Source organism: Eleutherodactylus coqui, chromosome 2 (assembly GCF_035609145.1).
Source record: "Eleutherodactylus coqui strain aEleCoq1 chromosome 2, aEleCoq1.hap1, whole genome shotgun sequence".
In the NCBI taxonomy this organism is placed as follows: domain Eukaryota; kingdom Metazoa; phylum Chordata; class Amphibia; order Anura; family Eleutherodactylidae; genus Eleutherodactylus; species Eleutherodactylus coqui.
In genome coordinates, this window is record NC_089838.1 from 277,837,120 (window position 1) to 277,860,166 (window position 23,047).

A 23,047-nucleotide genomic window follows, 5' to 3' on the forward strand; every position below is an offset into this window, starting at 1 on the left:
GTCTTTTTATTAAAGTAGATTTTTATCAACTTTTGGTACTACATTTTTAATATAAAGTTCATATACAGAAAGAAGAAACTCCTTTTGATGCCGATTCCTGAATATTTACTTTTGTCTGTTTTTGAGCCAAAGTCAGAAGTGGATTCCAAAGAAATGGGAAATCTAATGGAAGGACTTCTCCTTCTGGATCCTCTTCTGGCTTTGGCTCAAGAAACTGCATCAAAAACTTCATATGTAATTCCAGCCTACATAAAGCTTTGAAAGGTTGTCATTGACATGCTACTTTACTCAATCCATGCCTGGAGAGCAGACGGGGCGATATGTATGCCCGGGGCAGAATTCCATTTTTAGAGAATTTGCGATAGAAACTTTTTTTCTAATTTTCCCTCGATTTATGATCATTTTACATCTATCGGTATCTAATCCCTCATGGGTCCACATGGAATCCTTACTCTAGTGGAGGGACCAAAGACGTTTGCATCTTCCTGCATTAGCTGAGCTTCTGGAACATTGTGCAAGTGTTGGTAGGATCATAAGTTTGCCTTTGGTTCATGAAGCATCTTGGCTGTAACTTTTTGTGTTTAAAGACCTTCCAAAAAAGTCCTTTCATGAGTGCCAGAGCTATTCGGTAATAGTCGAGGGGCTGTTGCTGGGCTTACAGGTTAATCTTCAAGCATTCTGAAATCTAAATTGTGAATCACCATGAACTCTAATACTTGGGCGATCCGCAACATGTATGAACACCTTTAATACCGATTTGGTTATAAAGTGGGATTATTGTAATCCCTTTGCATGATAATGAAGCGATAGCGTTCAGGCAACACCCTGCATCTAGTAGGTTACTTTATATAAGGGTTCTTACCTCCTCCTTATGTGCTGTAGAATAAGATGCATTTATGAAGGGTTTTTTCTGCATTCCCTGGAGACGGTCAGACTTTAAGCTGCACCATATTAAGAAGTGATCGAAACGGCGGTGAATCATTTTGTGAGTAATCAATAACCCAAATCAATAGTTTTCTCCTTCAGAAGGTTAAATAAACGCTGATGAGCTCTTAACACATTAAGGGCTCATCCACGGTGGCGTTCGCCTCAGTTACGTATATCTGTAGCCGAGCAGAGAGACAAAATAAAAAAGGAATGAAATTGTTCTGCTTTGTTCCCCATTGACTTCAATGGGTTTTTATTAGAAAGGGAAATATTTCCATTTAATTTCTTTGTTCAAAAAGAACAAATGGCGCAGTCAGCGAGAAGCCACTCAGATGTTTAGAGAAGTCATCTTGGGCAACTGAAAGTGGCAGATCAAAGGGGCATGAGTACAGAATGCCAACAGCAGGTAACTTCACTGCCCTCTGTAGTGCCAGGACAAAATTTTGTTCTGGACAGTCGCTTGAATACTATAAATTGTGTTGTTAGTGTTGTAAACTGGGACATGGACCTTTTTATAGCACTAAACCCCTTAATACTAATCCCTTATATAGTATACTCCTAACCTTAAAGGGGTTTTGTCATTAAAAAAAAAATCTATAATTACCTATTCCTCCCCAGGCAGTCTTTTTACCAGATCTTCACCTGGCTCCTCCAGTCCCCGAGTCTCCTCTAGCCGGCTGGATTCTCTTCTTGTGATGAAGCCTACATTGCCAGCATTCTCCTTCCTGCAGGGAAATGTACTCTACGTCACTAGTGGCATAGCGTTCAATGCCAAGTAGGGAATACCGAATCCTCGGCAGCCTGTTTAAACGCAACTGTGCATTCGCGATATCTCGCTGCTAGTGTTTCACATACTATACTATATGAAACACTGGCGGCAGGATATCATGCATGCGCGCTAAAGCTGGCTGACGATGTTTCGGCATTTCCTGATAGGTAGTGAATGCTACGTCACTCGTGGAGTTTACTGCCCTGCAGGAAGTGAACTGTAGCTAATGGATGCTACATCACAGGAAGAAGAGGATCCGTCCGGCTTACAGTCACGTGACTCGGGTAACTGGAGGAGCCAGGGGAAGATGTGGCAAGGAGACTGTCTGGGGAGGAATAGGTAAGTATTACATTTTTTCATCTTTTTTTATGACTAAACAGATTTAAAGCCATGCTGTTTTAATGGTAGCAGTATCCTAATATTTACTACTTTAGCGCTAGAACTGGCGGCCATGTTTCCAAAAGGCTTTTCAGGACAGGTAGTTCCAACACATGCTACCAGAGGTTCTTCAGAACAGACAGACTTTTTTGTATGAGGAGCCAAGGAAATGCAGTACAGTCACCTGCTGGGTGGGGGTCACAAACTCCCATCAAGATGCAACATGGAAAATGTGCAAACTCCATATAGATGTTAGATTTCACATAGGACCCCAGCAACTCAAGGCAACAGTGCTAACCACCATTACTGAGGAACGGCAACCATTCCACTGGAACGAACAGAACTTCTAGCAAAGTTTGTCTCAAAACGGGGTTCAACTGGTTCGGTTCACTTAACACTGCTTTTGATAATTACCTAGAAAGTCTCAAGGGCCCCTAATTCTGAATGACCAGTTGGCCCTCTTATGAGTAGCTTGCAATATGTGGTGGCTTTTCTTTACCTCTCGGGGCAGGAGACTTCATTGTGAGACCTGATGCCTAGAATCCACGTACAGTAATTTCCCTTTATGACTTTCGATACCTTCTCGCTTCTTAGCAGCACAGCGCTGCTTCAGCTCTGATGTTAAAGTAACTGTCGTCATCTGTTTTATCACACTTGCAGGAATCGTTGAAGACCGTCCAGTCAAATCTTGTCAGTCCGCATGCTCGACGTGGCAAGTCCATCTCTCTGATCCCTGAGACCACATCTCCTTAACACAGGAAGACAGCATTGTCAGACACTCCCCTTACGCCGGGCGAAGCCAAGGCAAGACAGAAGTGGGCACTGCTCCAGCGATGGGCATTGGTCGGAATCCCTCATCTAAGGCAATGGAATCCACAAATTCAACCGATGGGAAGTACGAAGAGGAAGCAAAACACACAACCTTTTTCACTCTTCCGGTAAGCGTCATTGACTCTACTCTCTTTGTTTACTATCCTCTTCTTGACAAAGCTTTGGATTGTAGACTCGTTTGCATCTGTTGGCCAACTTAGACGGTTGGGTACATTTTATAGGCTCTGCAGTTGTTGCGGCACTACAACTTGTGTCAAGCCTCGAAAGCCAAATGATGGTACAGCTGCAGTCAAAATTATTCAACCCTTACTGCAAGTTGGTCCAGGCTCACATGAGCATACGATTACTGCGTATTACATGTGCACTGTATGCCTGTGTGATAGGCGGTAACTCGTAGTCAATCAATTACATTGGTTTACACAGTTCTGATCACATTAAGGTGTCGGAATTGCGTAATTCGTGAACGCAAAAAATACAGCATGTTCTATTTTGGTGTGTGTGTGTGTGTGTGTACATGAGATTAGTCTATTGTTCTCTGTGGGAGCATATATATGCGTGCCCGTACGCAATTACATTGCGGGAAACCTAAACGAAAAAAAAAGCTGAATGTTCACGCTGCGGAATTCCGCAGTGTTAAATAACCAGCAGCACGTCCTGTCTTCTGTGGGAATACGTACGGCCGGCTTCCATTGTAGTCGATGGAAGCCGGCCGTCACGCCATACTTCCGCTGTCAGTACAGCAGAAGTATCGCGTGAATACGTGACCCCGCCCACCGCCGGCCGCATCAGGTGGGACGCACACAACGGATTTGGGAGGTGAGTATGGGGTCCTGGGTAGAGATGAGCGAACGTACTCTGTAAGGGCGATTTCGCAATCGAGCACCGTGATTTTCGAGTACTTCACTACTCGGGTGCGCTGTGGGTGAGCGGTGGGGGTTGCAGCGGGGAGTGGGGGGGAGAGGGAGAGAGAGGGCTCCCCCCTGTTCCCCGCTGCTACCCCCCCACTCCCCTCTGCAACCCCCCGCCCCACAGCGCACCCGAGTACTTTTCACCCGAGTAGTGAATTACTCGAAAATCGCGGTGCTCGATTGCGAAATCGCCCTTACCGAGTACGTTCGCTCATCTCTAGTCCTGGGGGATGGGGTGGCGTGACGGACTCAGCTGCGGTATTCCGCAGGCGGAGTCTGTCACGGCCGTGGGCATGAGCCCTAAGGTGTATTTGCTACATTTACAAACTTTCGGCTGTTTGCAAAAAAAAAACCCCAAACAATCAAACAAGAACAATTCAAGTAGCGCAGCCCAATTAATATAACGAGTGGTTTCTCCAAGTTCTGCACAAAATGCAACTTTCAATAAGTACTGAAGTCTCAAGACTTATTTAACCCCTTCATGACAAGTGTCTATTACTTGGTAGAGCACTTTTTGATCTTATGACCTGCAAACGTCAACTTGGGCACGTTCCCGAATATTGTTAGTGCAGCCACCAAATCCCATCAGTGATGAGGGTGGAATAATTCTGATTGCTATTCTAGATGTTTTCTCCCAGAACTGAGGAGTCACCGTGACTCTGATCTAGCAGAAGTCATTCAGCTCCTTACGGTTTTGCACATAACTATTATGCAGCGGGTGTTCTTTTCACTTTCTTTATGTAACTAGCAAGCGTAAAGTCAGCAATTCCCAGCAGTAAGTGTCCTGTCATCCTACTGGTGCCTGTGATGAAGGATAATACAGACCCATTCAGTTCCATTACATTGTCATAAAACTGCTGCAAGCATTACCGCATGGAAGCGCCATTCTTATGGCTATTTCTGGTGTCCTATATATATTTTTTTCTCTTAAAGAGCCACTCCAGTGAAATTGTTATAATTTTATTTGTAACTTATTCCCCCAGTATTTAGAAGTCAGCTGGTATTACCTTGGTTAGCTATTCCTTTCTATCTGAAACTTTCTTTATGGTCACTCTACAAGTCCATATATTTTCTGTGTGATGGACCCTACCACACAAGTGCTTTTAAAAGTGGGCACAGAAACTCCTATCACAGTCACTACTAATTATTAGAGGCTCCTGTCACACAGTTGTTGTTATAGAGGAGATCACAGCCCATTCCACTGACTGTACACTTATGGTCTGTAGCTTATTTAGGGGACTGTACAGAGTAGTGATAATCACGCTGCCCTCCCAGTAGGCAGAGATGAAACAAGCTCTAACTGCTAATATGTGCTGGTGCATCATGGGATTTTTAGTACAGAATAGTTAGAGAAAGCGGTGAGAAATAATTTCAAGATCAAGGTGGTATCTGATAAGCATCAGACAAGAGGGCTGCACAGTATTGAGGTGAGTGTAATATACATAGGAGATGTCCTAAGTGAGACGGTCAATCAGATGTGGGGGAAGAGGGGATGGAAAAATAGTTAAAGGCCCATTCTAACAAAAACAAGATGGCATGGTATTGAAAATTGAGCCTCCGGCAATCACCACATTACAGATTCATAGACCCTTGAAGAATAGCATTTTCGCATGGCGCATTCTGACTGCGACCAGTGTGCCTGACAAGTCTGAGTGCCAATGTACAAGGTATGCCCATTATCTACACCCATACTCATCAGTAAAGCCAGGTTCGATAAGGCAAGTATGGCAGCCGGATCATTAAATTGAGTTGCAGTTAAAGATGTCTATATTAAATCAACGCCCGTCCCTCTCCCCTGGTCCTGAACAAATAAAGATGGCTGCACCGCTTCTGTGACTACCTGATGCGCATTATGCATCGGTGCTCTAGAACGCTGGTTGCTACTGCTGACTACTTAGTGGGCAGCACTGACCAATCAAAGCAGCATGCAGTGTCTTGGACTAATGATGCCTAGTAATGGGCCTCAGGTAGTCAGATCACGGCGGGAGGATTACACATGGATTGCAGGATTGCTCGCCCGTCTTGGCCGTGTACTGGAGGTGGCAAGCTGGTAATGTTGGCGGTTTCTTGTCTGACCAGAAACGGCTCTTTTATCTACTAGTTATCAAGGTGTCCAACAAAAGTTTATTTCCCCTCTACTGGCAGTTGCAACGATAACGTGGATGTGATGAAACAGTTTATTATTGTCCGCTATGTTATGGCTTTTCTTTGAAGTTTGGAATTACTTTGAGTAAAAGGAATGTATTCAGGAAGTGAACATTCTCCGTTATCAGTAAAGCGTTTACTTGAACTGGATACGACTGCACTCAACTTCAGGATAGGGTTTCAGCATGCAGAGCGCCAGACTTAAAAATCACTGGCAATCATTAACTTCTAAACTGAAAACTTTAGGAACACCGAACAAGAAAAAACGCCAAAATTTATAAATCCTTATGTATTAAAAACCTTAAAGTAAGAGAAGTGCCACAGAAAAACACTTCAGCCAACCAAGAGTCCACTGAAGAGTATATAACGCCCATATATTATATAGTGCGTATTACAGTATATAATAATCGCCTACCATATGAGTGAAGAGTAACTGCAATATGACAAAAGAAAAGGATGCTTTAACCCCTTGAGTGGCACGCCCGGAAAATTTCCGGGACGAGCTCCACTGCTCATAGCGATACAGCCCGGAAGATTTCCGGGCTATGTATCACTATGGGAGCTGCAGAGCACAATGCCACAAGCTGTGACAGTGTGCTCTACCTGAACAGACCCACACAGAGCAGTGCAAGGGCTTTGAAAAACCAGCAGAAAAAGAATTGCCGATGTGCCGGCAACCTCCTGCTTTGTTTACAGGTTGCCATAGAGACCATCGGCTTGTCAGAAGCAAGCCGATGGTCTCTGTGGCAGGGAGAGCTGGTTGTTAGCTGTCAGAGGACAGCTAGGTACTAGCTCTTACAGCAGAGATCAGAGAAAACCTCCGATCTCTGCTGTGTTAACCCTTTACATGCTGCAGTCTATATGACTGCAGCATGTAAAGGGCTGTCACTGCAGCATGTAAAGGGCTGTCACCATCGGACCCCCGGAATGTGATCAGAGGGTCCTGATGGGTCCCTGTGGAAGTCCCCTAAAGGGACAAAAAAAATAAAAAAATAAAAAAAAAAAAAGTAAAAAAATTATATAAACACTTGTCTCCCTTTACTTTGTAAAAAAATCAAAAATATAATTACACATGTGGTATCCATGCGTCGTAATGACCCAGAGAAGGAAGTTAATACATTATTTAACCCCTTAATGACATGGCCCCTTTTTTTCTTTTTTCCCCATTTCTTTTTTTCCTCCCCCCTGTTTAAAAAATCACAACTTGTCCCACAAAAAGCAAGCCCTTATATGGCCATGTCAATGGAAAAATGAAAAAGTTATGGCTCTTGAGATGCAACTGCAAAATTAGTTGAAATTCAATGATTAGACCATTTTAAAAAACCTGCCCTGGTGGGCACGACAGGGTGGTAGGAAACCCGCCACTCAAGGGGTTAAAGGGTATTCAGGTCAGTGGAGGAAAGTTTTCACTGGATGGTTGAAGAGTGATATATTGGTGGGGGTCCGATTGCTGGGATCCCTACGATCCCGTAAACAGAAGACTCCTGTTCTCCATATTTCACAATGCAGAATCTCTTCTCCTTATTTTTGCCCCATTGAAATGAATGCGGCCGTGGCCGTGCATGTGTGCTTAGCAGCCCGTTCGCTGCTACATTACGGAGAATGGATCCTGCGTTGTCAAATATGCGGGAGATTGGTCCCCAGTTTACGGGATCAGACGGGGTGCCAGCGGTCAGACCCACACCAGTCTATCGGTTTTCACCCGTTCACAGTGGATTTATGAAAACTTGTAATTTTTTTCCACTAACCAGAATACCAATATCTTTTTAATGCGCATTCATAAGGGATCCGTAGTGGCCAAAACCCCAACGTATGTTTCGGTGTTACCGCCTTCGTCTAGGGGGGTGACCTATCTTGAGGATAGAATATGTCAATAGAAGTAAATGCCGCAGAGAACCCCTTTTATTCTAGTATAACAATTACAGACTGGCATATTCTTACTAGTTCCTTGGTAGGAGATGGTGTCTTCTATCAGGAGACTCGTATGTGTCAACATCTTACATCTTTGATGCACATCTGGTGCAAAATGCTAGAAAAATATAGCAGGCTGCGCTATTTTGTTTGACATTGGGTGGCATGGTGGTACCCTACAGATCCCACTAGAGTCATTGAGGTCCATTAGGAGCAGTTCATGTTCTGAATTGGTCAGATTCCGTACTTCCATAATTTTCCTTTGTACTGCCTCGTTGGTGGAGAAGAACAATACAGATTAGTAATGCAAAGGCGAACAGAGCCTTGGGATGTAGTGGAAGAGGACAGGAGCTTAGAAGTGGAGAAGGAAGCCTTTTTTTGGGGGGGGGGGGGGTTGTTCCCCTCAAACCTCCCACATATCAATCAATGATAAAAGAATGACCAATTATGGATTGTAATTGGCACTAGATGAAAGAAAAACGCAAAGAATTTTATGACTCTTTATCAAATCCCACTTATAATAAAACTGTCTTTGTTGCCCATCGCAAACCACTCACCGCTTGGCATTCATTTTCATACGCATCCCTATAAATTGTCCAAGAATTAAAGCCAGTTGACAAGCCACAAAGATGGGAATTTACTCCTGAAATGCTTGAACACTGACTTTCTCTTTCTTTGAAACCTCTTAACAGTAACTGGCCCCGTATATCTTGAAGTTTGGAACCATTCCGGTCTCCCCAAGTAGCCGATCTGCAACCTAAGATCTTTCAGCAAGGTGGGGGCTCCCCAACTTTGGAGTTCTCTCAGTAATCCTGTTTCCCAACTCCAGTCCTCAAGGCCCCCCAACAGGTCATATTCTCAGGATTTCCTCAGTATCACACGGATGATATAATGCTCGTCGGTGCCTCAGACATTGCGACGGGTGTTCTAATGTTAGGATATCCTGAAAACATGACCTGTTGGTGGTCCCTGAGGACTGGAGTTGGGAAAACACTACAGTAACACCTTTCCTCCATTTACTCCACTGGATTGAGGGTGATCAATGAGTGGAACAGGTTACCCCGGGAGGTGGTGAGTTCTCTTTCAATGGAAGTCTTCAAACAGAGGCTGGACAGACATCTCTCTGGGATGATTTAGTGATCTTGCACTGAGCAGGGGGTTGGACCCAATGACTCTGGAGGTCCCTTCCAAATCTATAAATCTATGATTCTATGATTGTTTCCTGGTGTGGGTTACGTGAAGAGCCATGTACCCGCCACTACAGTGAACTAGCTCCAAGATTTGCGAGCCCTCATCCATGATATCCTTGCTACTGTAACAGTGGACATGCTGGCAAGAGATTGAGTATTGGATGCGGTGTGTGCGACCAGCGGGGCACATGAAGAGGTTTTTTAGGCTGCGGCAAAAGAAATGTTCAGTTGTTGAATATCCTGTAGATTATTTTTCCTGCCATTCGCACTTTCTTCTCCGCGAACTGATAAAATGTGGGATGCTATAACTGGACACTCTGTATTACAGCAGTCCTGATGTGCCCCTGTTTATTGATTTAATGCTACGTTTGCTGAAAGGTTAGTGACCATTTCAGGTACAACTCCAGTGATTGCGTAATGTTCAACTGATACCCTTTGCCCCTTACCTTTTTATAGGGCAGAATTGATTGGATTTGAAAAGTGTAGAATGGAAATGTACAACTTATGCATGATGCATCTCTAGTCTGTTCTTTCTCTGCTCCGGGTGGAGATTTGTAATCCATGACTATGTACCCATCAGCGCATGGATAGTCAAGTGATGGCAATTGACCTAAGCCGGTAGAGTCTGACTGCTGGTTTGGTAAAATATCACGGAGATGACCACCAATGGCTACTATCATGTAGACGTCAAATACAGGTAGCGTAAAGCTTTTAGGACTAGTGGGACTATATAAATAATGTTTTTGAATATTTTATATAGAGGGGGAAAAAAGCATAAATATGCACTATCCTACCAGAAGTAATTGAACAACTGAGCAAGAATCAGAAGTATTTGTTTGAATATAGTCAAACTTAGGGGGGCTCCTTTGGTCCTAATGACATCGGATACTCTCCATAGCACTTTTTCTACCAACATTTGATGCACTTCAGCTGGTATTTCCCTCAATTCATCCTGCAAAAGTCTGGCGAGTTCTATGAAAGAAAAGGAACACTGGTCATATTTTCTGACTCGTTCCAGTTTGTCCCAAAGATGTTCAGTAGGAATCAGGTTGGGACTTTGAGCAGCCGGTCCAATTGTGGAACACCAATATCCTCAAAAGTAAAACCGTGTTGGTGGTTGTGACGAGTCGCTTTGTCTTGCTCGTCACACTATTGTTTAGACCATCAAGGTGCACCTCTATGTTCATGATTCTTGCCACTACAAGCAATGGACGAAGACAATGCCACATAAAACATCCCCAGACCCAGACTATAACTGAACTTCTACTGTAAGTAACTGTTGGAACATCGCACTCAGGCACAAGGCGTTCCCTAGACATCCTCCACACTCTGGTTCATCCTTCTGATCTGAAGATGCAGTAGTTTGATTTGTCACTGCATAGAACGTTCTTCCATTGCTCAACCGTACAATGACTACACTCCTTGCACCACTGTAGACGTGCCATTCTATCTGAGAGAACTTGCCAGATGTTCGCAGGATGAATGGAGGGAAATGGCAGCTGAAGTGTACCAGACATTAGTAGATGTCACAGAGAATATCCAATGTCATTAGGGCCAAATGAAGTACTAACATTTATAAATAAATACTACTTTTGATCCTTGCTCAGCTGTCCAATTACTTTTGGTAGCACAGTGCATTGTCCATTTGAATGATACGGCGACAAGTGGTGCGCTGCAGCAGCTGCTGGCATTGGAACTGCTTGACTTTTCTCCTCTGTCTGTTGAACGCTGTGGAGCCTGATTTGTTGAATGATGTACAGGCACACATTGTATGAAAGCATTGACTTTTTCATTAATTTGTTTTGTCGGATGCCACTGATAAAAGGTTATGAGTCTGCACACAACAGGCAGTGTTGATATTTCAAATCCTTTTTTTTTTTTTTTTCTCCCTTTTTTTAATAGAACTCTTAATTATTTGCTACGTGTCCTAGATCTGCTGCTTTTATCCAGCTGTCTGGTTGCCATGGAAACCTCCTCCTTGCTGCTCGTTAAAGTAGCATTCTTTATGGTTAGGGGAGAATATTCCACACTCCTCCGCCCTCCTCTCATTCTGTATCCCACTTACTTGAATCCCAAAATGTGACATTTTCTACAACTGCCGCTGTGCTCTTAGCGAGTGTCATTGTCGGGCAGGGATTGAAGTTTAATGGGCTGCTCTTTATTAGAGTCCAGTCCTTGTGGACTCGGTGTAGTATTAATGTGTGGTGAATCATTGCTTCAGTTCCTATACGGTGTGCATTCACATATAGAAGGCTATGCTGCGCTTGGATTGCATTAGCGATTGCTGCCTCGACAATGGGAGACAACCGTAGGGCAGGGAAAACTGGTAAGCCCAACGTGCTTGACTATCATACATAAGACATCCTGGTGGCTTTTCTTGTCTCGATGCGCTTGACTTAGGATATTCTTAAGGCCTCCCTCATACAGGCATTTGCAGTTAATGCTGCGTTTTCTGCGATTTCAGCAGCACAGCTGATAACATAGCCAAGGAAGCTGAAAAAAAAAAATATAAAAATACTCGCCTAGTAGGCGCCATCCCTGCAGACTTCCAGGCAATTGTCTGTGCCTGCAGAGCATCTCTTGCTGGTAACGGGGCTTCAAGACCACGCCTCCAGCAATAGATTGCACTGATTGGCTGAGCCGTGAGCCATTCATTTAATGGCTGTGATTGGTGCATCCATCACTGGCTGTGATTGGCACTGGAGTAGCCAATCGGAGCAATCTCTTGCTTGAGGCGGGTCTTCATATCCGTTACTAGCAAAAGATCCTCTGGCAAGTGCCCAGAGCCCTGGAAAGCAGCGTCAGGGACCCGACGGCGGCAGCATCGGTGAGTATAACTTTTTTTTTTTTAATATATATTGGTAGTGCATTTAGCGCTGCCCATAACGCACCAGCAAGTCGTGCCCCGTCTTCAGCAGCGCTGCTAACGCTGCCCATTCATTTCAATGGGCGACGCAGGGCTGAAAACGGCCAAAGATAGGACATGTATCTCTGTCAAAGCGCAGCATTGAAGACACACGTTTTGACACTTGTGTGAGCAGCCCCATTGAAATGAATGCGAGCGTTGTACAGCGTTTAGTGCTGAGCTGAAAAGGCAGTGCAAAACGCTGTAAAGGCCTTACTTGGGGTGATACTTCATCCTCCTATATTACTTTCTGCTTAAAAAAAAACAAAACACTCCTTGTACTTAAGGTAAAAAAAAAAATACATGTCTAACCTAATACCCCCCCCCAATGTTGATCCTTAAAGGGGTTGTCCCGCGCCGAAACGGGGTTTGTTTTTTTTTCCAATAGGCCCCCCGTTCGGCGCGAGACAAACCCAATGCAGGGGTAAAAAAAAGAAACGGATAGTACTTACCCAAATCCCCGCGCTGCGGCGACTTCTTACTTACCTTGCGAAGATGGCCGCCGGGATCTTCACCCAGGATGGACCGCAGGTCTTCTCCCATGGTGCACCGTGGGCTCTGTGCGTTCCATTGCCGATTCCAGCCTCCTGATTGGCTGGAATCGGCGCACGTGACGGGGCGGAGCTACGAGGAGCAGCTCTCCGGCACGAGCGGCCCCATTCAGAAGGGAGAAGACCGGACTGCGCGGGAGATTAGACGCTGAAATTAGACGGCACCATGGAGACGAGGACGCTAGCAACGGAGCAGGTAAGTGAATAACTTCTGTTTGGCTCATATTTAATGCACGATGTATATTACAAAGTGCATTAATATGGCCATACAGAAGTGTATACCCCCACTTGCTTTCGCGGGACAACCCCTTTAAGAAGGCAACCCCCCACCACCACCACCTTCCCCCCAAGACATAGAAGCCAATTCTCCCAATTTTAAGGGAAAAAAATCCTTCCTGACTCCAATCTAAGTAATCCCCGGATCACCGACCCTTCTGAAGTTATTAATGATTATAACGTAATATTTTATCGCTCCAGAAAGGCGTCCAGACCCCTCTCACACTTTTTTTTTATCGAATTTGCTATCACCACGTCTTCACATTATGGTTGTCATTTTGCATCAGGCATGCCATAGAATTCAAAAGTCTCTTGTCCAATAGTTGTCCACCTTTTTGACAAATATCCTTAAATGGTCATTGTATTTTAACTAACTTTGCATAAATGAGTTATACAGACAATCATAAGAGAGTTTTTAATATGGGAGAAAACTGCTTCATTTTCTACTTAACAGGCTCCTGGCCTCTTCCCCCTTCCTCCTAAATTGTTCATTCATTCTGAAGTATCCTCTCATTGAGGGATCGGGTTACATAGAAGCCTATGTAAAGGGGAGGGTCGGGGAGCCCAGTAAGGGAGAAGCAAAGAGCTACACAGAGATGGTGCTGCAGGTAATGATGGTTTACTGTTTGCAGCTACTGGAATCACATCTACACTGCTCAGTACTGCTTTATAGTGTCCTCCATGCTGCTTCTCTGTATATGAACAATAGAGATCGAGAGGACAGGATCTCCTCTGTGTGTGGTCATCATAGCAGCTAGTCTACATCCACTAGCTCAAGGAAAACTAAAAATTAGAGATGAGAGCTGCATAGAAGAAAGCTGTTAAATAATTTAGCCTACAAGTTCTATAATGGTGAGAATCAGTATCTTTCCTCGCCTACACCCAAGGCGGCATATTCAGAAAAACCTGAAAGCTAAATATTGTAGTCGTATATAACAGTATTGAAGGTTAAACTGGCCATACGCTTTATATAGCTGTCAGCTGAACACGTGTTTGGCTGACAGCTATTCCCCTCCCCAACCCCTTCTCTGTATACACATGCAAATGTTTACTGTTGGAGGTTGAGTAAGCGTTTTTAGAGGCATTTTTTGGAAAACTGAGATAAGCATAACAGAATTTGGTAAAACAGGAGCCTCGTAGTCTCTTTAGAGTTCACATTAGGTTACAGTAAACCTATGGGTACATTAAAACTTTTATGCGATCTTTTCTTCCATATGGTTTATCCAGAAATAGTCTGTGCGCCATTACTTTGGTTTTTCAGCCCAACTCCATGAACATTTGAGTGTGGAGTATAATTTTGGGATATGGAGTGGAAGATGGTTGGGTGGGACCTTAACTCATGTTCAACATGAAGATAGTTTGTTACTCAGCGCCTTTCCAGCTTAAGTGCATGGAGATAGACCTTGGAGAAATGGAGCCACATGGGATACACTCCATCGAGCCTAAAGACTAAAGGGGTATTCTCATCACAGCTTTTCAAAGCCAAGATGGGAAACCGCTACATGTGCTATCAAATCAAGTATTTTGGGCCCAACTTTTTAAATGTCCATTTACCCTAAGAACGGTGCAATATTTCTAAAAAAGGTTCATTTTTCAGATTAGAGTTTTTTGTTTTTTTTTAAGGGCATTTTTTGTAATGGGCAAACCCCTTTTTTCAGCACCCTGAAGGTATGAAATGTTTTTTGGAAGGTTATTATAATGCTGATTGTACATGGTCAGATTTAAAGGGCGCTGACCTCTCACCGCTAAGAGGGTTGACCAGATTTGCCACTCCTTGGGTCATCACAACTGTTCCTTCCCAGTGTAGCCGGGATCTGACTCATCTCATCTGCTCCACATTTACATGATGCATCATCCCACCTAAATAATATTGAAGTGGGTAAATCTTGGGCAAGGTTGCCATACATGATGTAACGCAAGTTCTGAATATGCAAGAGAGCTTGTATCCTGACTTTATGGGCAGCCTTTCCAGCCGTGTGTGGTTAGATACAACAGACACATCCCACTGACTATATTGTATGGCATGTGATGATTAAGAGTTTTTCTTTCTCCTTGACTTCTATCCTACTTCTTTGACAGAATCATGAATCGCTTATTCTAGCGGAAGCTGCTGAGTCATTGGAAGTCATCAAATATACAGAGAAGCAGTGTGACACTGGCCGGTTACGTACATCTTGTGACAGTTCTCTTGCCTCCATTCGGCAAGCGCTTGCTTATCTGTAGCCCGAGGCATTTGTTCAAATTTTTTTTTTTCTGTTTGCCAAGCACATATTTATAATGCATGACTTGGTGACAACGTCCGTGACTTCCAGACTCCGGTAGCTACGTGGATTTTAACAGCAATCAAAAATAGTAACCATAAAAAGTGCAAACAAAATAATACATATGTATCACTATAAAAAAAACTGCACCAACACCGCATATAATCAAAAAGAAGATAAAACCGCATATCATGCTAAATCAAAAAATGCATGAACAAATCCTAAAAATAAAAGTGCAAGAAGTTTAAAAATATCACATCTGTATTCCTGCATGCATATTAAATATGCAATAACAAAAATCAGTGCTGTACATGCAAGCATGACAAAAAACTAAAATCCTAAAGATATATTTGTTACATAAATGAGTTTTCATGTGGATAATATATTCCAGTCTTCCTGGTTACAGTTCACCAGTGTCCCATAAATGCCCAGTTGAGATCACAGAATCGAGCTAGAGCTCTTGGTTAACTAAAACCACAATAAAAAAAAATCAGTGAAAGCATTAAAAAATGCAACACCATTAACACTTTACAATCCAATTTTGGATTCAGGGTTTCCTAGGGGGTTTACTCTGTCTGCCATTATACAATGGCACCAGCTGCTGGCTAGAGCCAGTACTGCGGTATGGGGCATGCTGGAGAGGCCCCCCGACAACAGAGCCGCCAGTAATATACAGTAAGAATACCCTGCTGGATGTTTTCAGACATTGGAGCTGTACAGCCTTCAATCAGAATGTCTTAAGACATCAGACAGTGGATTGGAAAGGGTTAAAAGCTACAAAACTCGGGGTTTCACTCAAACCCTTTGGTTGAAGCATTTTAAGACGCCAGTCCCATCGTGATTCGCAGTGTAACAGCCGCTGCGTAAGGTTACTCCCTCGAATGCTATTGGAAATGTTATCACTCCCCCTGTACTCGGAACGGCTTAGTCAGTCATGCAATAAAAAAGGTTTGGTAATAGTTGTTAAAATGTTCCACTACAGAGATCTCGCTCCCTCCCCCCCCCCCCCCCCCCCCGCACACCCCTTCCCGCTGATGCTCGCTCGAGCATCAGCCTTAAACGAGCGTGCTCGCTCATTGCTAGTCTTTATTCTAAAATAAAGTATGAGAATGCGTTTCTCGTTTTGTGTTAGACGTTTTGATATACAGTATGTGTATCGTTTCGGTTTGCAGGGTGCATACGGCGACTGTTTTGGTTGCCATTGGCTTTGGATCATTTTTTCTTTTTTATGTGTATACATATATATTTTTTTAATTTCTATAATTTTTTTTTCTTATTTTTGTAACTATTTTTTTTACCATCTATGTTCCCCATGATGTCCTATAAGACTTCTGGGAAACAGTCATGTGGGTTTTCTTTTTTCATACACACTTTTCCACTATAGCTGGGGCATCCATAGAAGCCCCAGTTACAGGGAAACCAACCCTTCTGTCCTGACAATAGTCACTGGCAGAGCTGATCAGGAACTGCTAGGACCCTGTAGCTCTGCTGTAACAGGCGGATCCCAGCGGTCATGTGATCATCAGAGTGGGTAGTGCAAGAAACACTTCCACTTTTTAGTACATAGCACTCACTGAGTGCTATGTACCTGGGAAAGGAGAAGGCAGAAGCAGTTAAAAACACTTCTTTTTTTCCTGTGGGTTATCAGCTGTGACTAACAGCTGACAACCTGACCCGCTCCTGCTTGATTGCAGGAGCAGAGGCTTTAATCCCGCGTCATATTTCCGGGATTGGGTGGGATCAACGCTTAGAACCAAACACTGTAAATTTACAGTGCTAGGTCCTTAAGGGGTTAAAAATTGTGCTGGCCATCAGTCAGTAAACATATCTGTTGTATCAATATTAGTACATGACCTGCATCTCTCGCAGAAGGAGCAACCCCATTTGGGACCCTTTGAGCAAACTTTAACCCTTTCCAATCCTTTGTTTGACGTCTAAAGACATTCTGATTGAAGGCTGTACAGCTCTGATGTCGGAAGACGTCCAGCAGGGTATTCTTACTGTAGATTACTGGCCATTCTGTTGTGGGGGGGCCTCTCCAGCATGTAACATACCACAGTACTGGCTCTAGCCAGCAGATGGCGCTATTGTATAATGGCAGAAAGAGAAACTCCCCTAGGAAACCCTGAATCCAAAATTGGATTGCAAAGAGTTAAGTACGATGTAATTGATTTAAGGTGACTCTGTACCGACAAATCTCTCAAGTTTTTAGTCCATCTATGTGACAGAAGAAACAGGTGACAAAATTTGTCTCAAAGCGCGATTAACTTATGTTGGTTAACCAGTGTTCGCGCAAACAAGTTTTTATCAAATCCCACGGCAAATGATATGTAGTGTTGAGTCCCACCTTTAGTATAAGTCTTGGGTTGCAGCAATCTAGATCTATGCTGCCCTGGAATACCTTCTTATGCAGTGATTTTTTACTATCAAGGAAACGTCTCAGTGCTTCTGATTGATCTCTTGAAATCATTGATTTTGAACATGCTCATCACGCATGCAAAAACTGTCCAGTTGCGATGGCTTGTATAGTCTGCGTAGGATGACATGATGAAGCTTGTAAAAGTGCATTCACAGCAGTCTCCTTCAGAAACAAATCTATCTGCCAATAACCATCCACCTCTCATTTAATAAGCTTTAAAAAATCAATGTTCACTCTATCCAATTAAGCCATTAGACGAATATAATGATTGTTTTGATCCAAAACGGTTATGAAATCCATTAAATCATCTCCCTGTCAGATCATGAAAATATCATTGATGAACCGTGCCCAAAAAGACACGGTCCATTGAGCCCCCGGTGACCAGACAGGAAGAGGTTTCTTTCCTACAGTCCCAGGAAAAGATTGGCATATGAAGGCATGCAGGTTGCCCCCATTGCGGTTCCCTGAAGCTGTAGGGAAGAAAGGAACCGTTAAATGTGAAAAAATTGACAAGAAAAAAAATGATAAACTCCGTCCATATAGTTAGAGGCAGCATCAACGGCAGATTATTGCATAAAAGGGAACTTTAATAATCCATTATGGTTCCAATAGCGTACATAAATGGAATTCACAGCAGTACAGCAGCGGCAACGTTTCAATCCATGTCGGACCTTTCTCAAGCCTGACATGGATTGAAACGTCGCCGCTGCTGTACTGCTGTGAATTCCATTTATGTACGCTATAGGAACAATAATGGATTAAAGTTCCATTTTATGTAATAATCTGCCGTTGATGCTGCCTCTTACTATACGGACTATCTGGCAAATGGACTAGGCTTGGATCCAGCCTGCTGAGGCGTGACATCACTGTAGCTTGGATTGTCGTAAGACGCTTGCTTGCCCTTTTTATTGAGTGCTGCTGTGCATCTATGCTTTGTGACAATCGGAAAACTCCTCCAAGAGACTCGTACGTAAAAATTGTGAGACTAAGCCATCAGAATGCTTAATGCTGGTATAGTATTCAACACCGCATGTAATAACCTATTAGAATCCAAATGACTGGCATCAATTTTCTGCAACAAGTAAGCAGAATCACGTCTATAAAGGGGACTCATTCAATCAATTGTTTTATAGACGAGAGTCCATTTAATTTACTCCTATTTTTCTATAAATTGCCTTGACCCGAAATGAGGGCTCTATCCGGGGCATAAAATCTTGGGCAGTAAATAGAACGTTGCAGCAGCCAGCTTCATTTACGGTCAGGGCATCAGCCATATTCTTAGAAATCATTATACAGGAAAGGAAGAAATGGGGTTGAATGTTAGTTTAATAGCATTTAGAACCTGTTTTCCTCAGTGAGATACATTTGACGAGGCCACACAACATTTCCGGCGGCTAGCTCTACAGAATCATGTAATTTTCAGGGTTTTTTTCAGACTTTCTTCCCTTATTAAGTTCTCATTAGCAATGCCCCTAGGCATACCCTCCAATGCTTCTGATAAAAGCCTGCGGTAGTCACTTGTAATATAGCTATGTAGGAATTTCATCTTTTTAGACTTGTTGCACTTTTATTTTTAGGGTTTTTAATGTATTTTGACTTTTTTTTATGTCTGTCATGAATTTGGTGTATTTTATTCCTAGTCATGGGCTTTTTACTAACAAATGTTGTATCTTGTTGACTGGTGAAGTAGGCAAGAACTGCCAAGCCGACTAGTTATGAAATGGTTGTCCATTCCCATCGGGGGGGGGGGGGGAGGTGCTATATATTTCCTTTCGTCATTGTGAAAATGTTATATGCCAGACGTTCATGTAAACGGTCCGTCATACAATACACAGACGAGCCGCTATTTCTTAGAAGCTCTTCACTTTTTCTTATGGAGGAGGGTGAGGAGCGCAGCTCTCCCTCTGTGGCATCCATACAATCTAATGAGATTTAGGAAAAGTGGTTGTTGGAGTGAGACGTGCTGCAAGATATACGCACGTCGCACGCAGTCAGTACGCAATGACTTTGTGTATGGACTACGGGCATTTACTATCTAGGCATGTATGCGGGTATAATACGCGCCAAGATAGAACATGCTGCAATTTTTCTTATGCTCGTCATATGCGCAATTTGTGTGGGAGGTAACATTGCCACCTATGCGATATCGGTATAGCATATTCCGCTGTTACCATACGTTCATGTGAGCCGGCCCTAACGGTGAAAGAACAATTTTGCCTGGAGTAAAGGGCTGTTTGCACAAGCCGATGATTTGTTGGTCAGGTGATCGCTTCTTTTTCGCGGCACCAAAAATCATCTGTTGTTGGCAGCAGTTGTGGTGGTGGTCTGCCACCAGAAAATAGTACTTTACGTGTCCGAACGTTCATGCTAGTGCTCATCCGGCATGAATACTACTGCTGATTGCTCTAGGTAAATGAGGCTAAACAAGCGGCGGAGCAAAAAGGTTGATTGGCACTCATTACTGGTAGGAACTCTGCCAGTACAAAAGCACCTTGGGGTATAGACTGTGAATACAGGCTGTCTACAGAGAGAAATCACTTGCCATTAGTCGCATGATACAATTAGTGTGGTGACGTCGGCGGCCGTACATTATCTCCTTCAGCTACAGTGTATTGCTTGGCTGACCTTTCGTAGGGTACTTGGAGTTCTTCTATCGCTACCTGGTTGGGTGGTACAAGGCGAGGAGCTGGATGATAGCTGGAGCCGGGGGAATACATAGTGGTAACAGACTATGGCAATCGCACCACCAGGAGGAATCACTCATGTTCCCTCCTCAGCCTGATAATACCTGTATATAAATGTGCAAAAATGCTGAATTGTAATGTGAAGCAGTCAAGGCTTTTATTTAGTTCCAGAACAAATATTTGCTACTATAGGTAAGTGTTACATTTCCAAAGGGCAAGTAGTTTAAAGGGAGGAAAACGAGGCAACCTTGTCAGAACCTGCCCAGCGGCTCTGCTAATTTCTGCGGTGCCCCCGTCATGTCCTTCAGTGCCCACATCTAGTCCAACCCACGTCTACTTTTGATTGTATTTTTATGGAACAATGCAGTTTCCTTGTAGAATGTCAATCTATTCGAACAATTAAGCACAGTAAGCAAAGTCGCGCTACCCTCCATCTTAAAGGGGAAATCCAGATATAAAGGGAGTCCATAATAAGTTGCCATTTGTGTGTACATGAGGAATAACACACTTTTCCCCTCTGCAAGCTGCATCTCTACTTTTCTGAGCAGGTGGGTGCAGACTAGCTGCTAGATCATCTCCATACACTGGACACATAGGAGAGCAGGATTTCTTCTTCTGTCAGTCTTGGTAGCACAGCATAATCAAGGATGTTGTACAGCCGTACTGAGCAGTGTACATGTGATTTAAGTAGCTGTAGGACAGTAAACACTTAGCTGCAATTTCATGTCAGCCTGAGTTTCTATGCCACTGTCTTCCTCCAGCAGCTCCCTCCTCTTTTCTTCTTAGACTTCTTTGGGCAACATGAGACCTCACCCTTCTCCATTTCCTTGTGTGTCTCTATTACTAGAGACTAACCTCACAAGACAACAGGCAGTGGACAGCAAGTTAGAAGAAATGAGACCCCTAGTGGCCAACCCTTTAAAGGAAAACTTCAGCCCCAAACCTTTTTCTTTTAGGTAAATAGTGATTTGCACTTTTGCTAGTTATTACATTAACAGGACTTTGTTCAAAGTGCAATGCTCATTTAATGCATATGCTTTATATGTTATATGATTATTTTCTCTTTCCTTGTAGGTGGTGATAAATGGAGGAGCCACACCCAGCGTGGATCAAGATACGGAAGACACGGAGCTAATGGCCATTTATACAACTGAGAGCGTGATTGCTGAAAAGGTATCCATTTATTCTGCATGTTCCGATATTCTTAGTTGCTGGGAGATCAGGGATTTGATTTAGCACTTGATACTCTGTTGGTGGTACGACTTGGCCACGACTCCAGACCTGCGGCATGGTGTTCTAAAAATTGGCAGACGAGTAAGATGGGAATGATAATTTACACATGCTCATACTGGTAGAGTGAGGGCTCATTAAAAATCAGATTAGCCTGCCTCTAATTGAGGGTGATTCAAAGGTCAGGCCCACCTGGGATGTCTTCAGAATGAGAAGAGATACAGGTAGGAAACTTGTGGAACACTTAGATGGGTGGGGGGAATCTCTCTGCCACCCTGGTGGATTCAGCCCAAGAAGCCTTAATGAAAAGGGGCTCATGGGATACATGATTTAAGGGTAGAATTTAAACAGGAATTGATAGGTGCAGTCATTTTTTTTCAATGGCTTTCAATAATGTTCGAGTCTCCCATGGCCCCTTTTCCATTGAAGTCTCTCGGACTGACTTCAAGATAGCTGCTACCAAGATGGCCAACAGGCACCACCATAGATGGGTAAAGAAATAAGTTTTGGCATCTACCAGGTGTTTGGTACACAAAACCAATATTATGTAAGTGTGCACATCTACAAAATGTAACTTTATTCTCCTTTTTACCAAAACTATGTATATTCGTTGCAAAAAGTCCCAAGGGTTGCTTCTCATAATTTGACCAGATGAAATAGTGTAACCTACCAAGACAGAAATGAACACCCTTCACGATTCAGCCTTCCAAGCACCTTGAATATTGTAACCTGCTGTGCAGTGCTTCCCGCTACACCTTGGTGAACCAACATGTGCGGCAGCCGCTCTATTACTGGACGGGGACTCAAGGTGTAACTTCTAAGCCTGGAGGAGTCAGTGTGCTTTGATCTGTAAGGAGGCATCAAGCATCTACCCTGCAGTGCTGTCACATCCCATCATCCTTCTCTTATTTTTCTAGGCATGTTGTCTTGTGTATCCACAAGCCATGACTCCTCGGCCCGGCCTGGGTTGTAAGAAGTTGTATTGGCTGCACTTGCCTGCATTATCTGGACCTCTGGCTCTGTAGTTCGGTCATGGATAACCTTAGAAAGTGAACTAATTGTTTTACAACCAGCCATAAGTTTTTGTAAAATTAAATGGCTGTCTGTATTTTTTTTTTTTTTACATTTATTTGTCCAGGATAAATGTTTTTCTTAAAAACCGATTTCTGCACATGAGCGGACCGGTCTAACCTCTGTCATTGTTTGTCTTTAGTTGGGCACTTGGCTCCACTTTTGGGGAGTAAACATCAAGTTTTTCTGCTTGTAACCATTCTACATGATAAATCATTAAAAAGTTCATGGCCAGATTTAAAGCGACCCTCCAGGTTCAAGACAAAATTCTGTCCCAGCGTCGGAGGTGGCGGGAGTATATTACCTGCCGTTCTCTGTTGTCCCTCTGCTCTGCTGGTTCTAGGTCAGCTGTCCAAGATGGCGGACACAATCGTCACACTACCTAATCTCCAAAGTGCATTGGTAGTGTTAGACCGGTCTCACACGGACTGGTCAGAATCCGGCCCTAACCGCAGCTGGCGGCCGCGTATACCTGTTTCTTGCCATCTCTATCTGCATGCAGATGGCTGTCGTCGGACATGCGCAATACAGATTTTTTTCCCCCCAAGTGTTTATTTTCCCCGTGCCGTCGCTAGGCCGTGGATCGGACAG

At 43.6% G+C, this 23,047-nt stretch overlaps 1 protein-coding gene across 3 annotated transcripts in view; it reads left to right on the plus strand.

The window, feature by feature from the left end:
- Nucleotides 1-23,047, plus strand: part of SLC23A2 (solute carrier family 23 member 2) — a 124,463-nt gene that overhangs the window by 50,234 nt on the left and 51,182 nt on the right. For all 3 annotated transcript variants that reach the window (XM_066593062.1, XM_066593063.1, XM_066593061.1), the window contains 2 exons: nucleotides 2,735-3,012; nucleotides 21,230-21,328. In XM_066593062.1, the coding sequence (XP_066449159.1) occupies nucleotides 2,908-3,012; nucleotides 21,230-21,328 (204 nt within the window). In that variant the 5' untranslated portion in view covers nucleotides 2,735-2,907. The remainder of the gene's footprint in view (nucleotides 1-2,734; nucleotides 3,013-21,229; nucleotides 21,329-23,047) is intronic.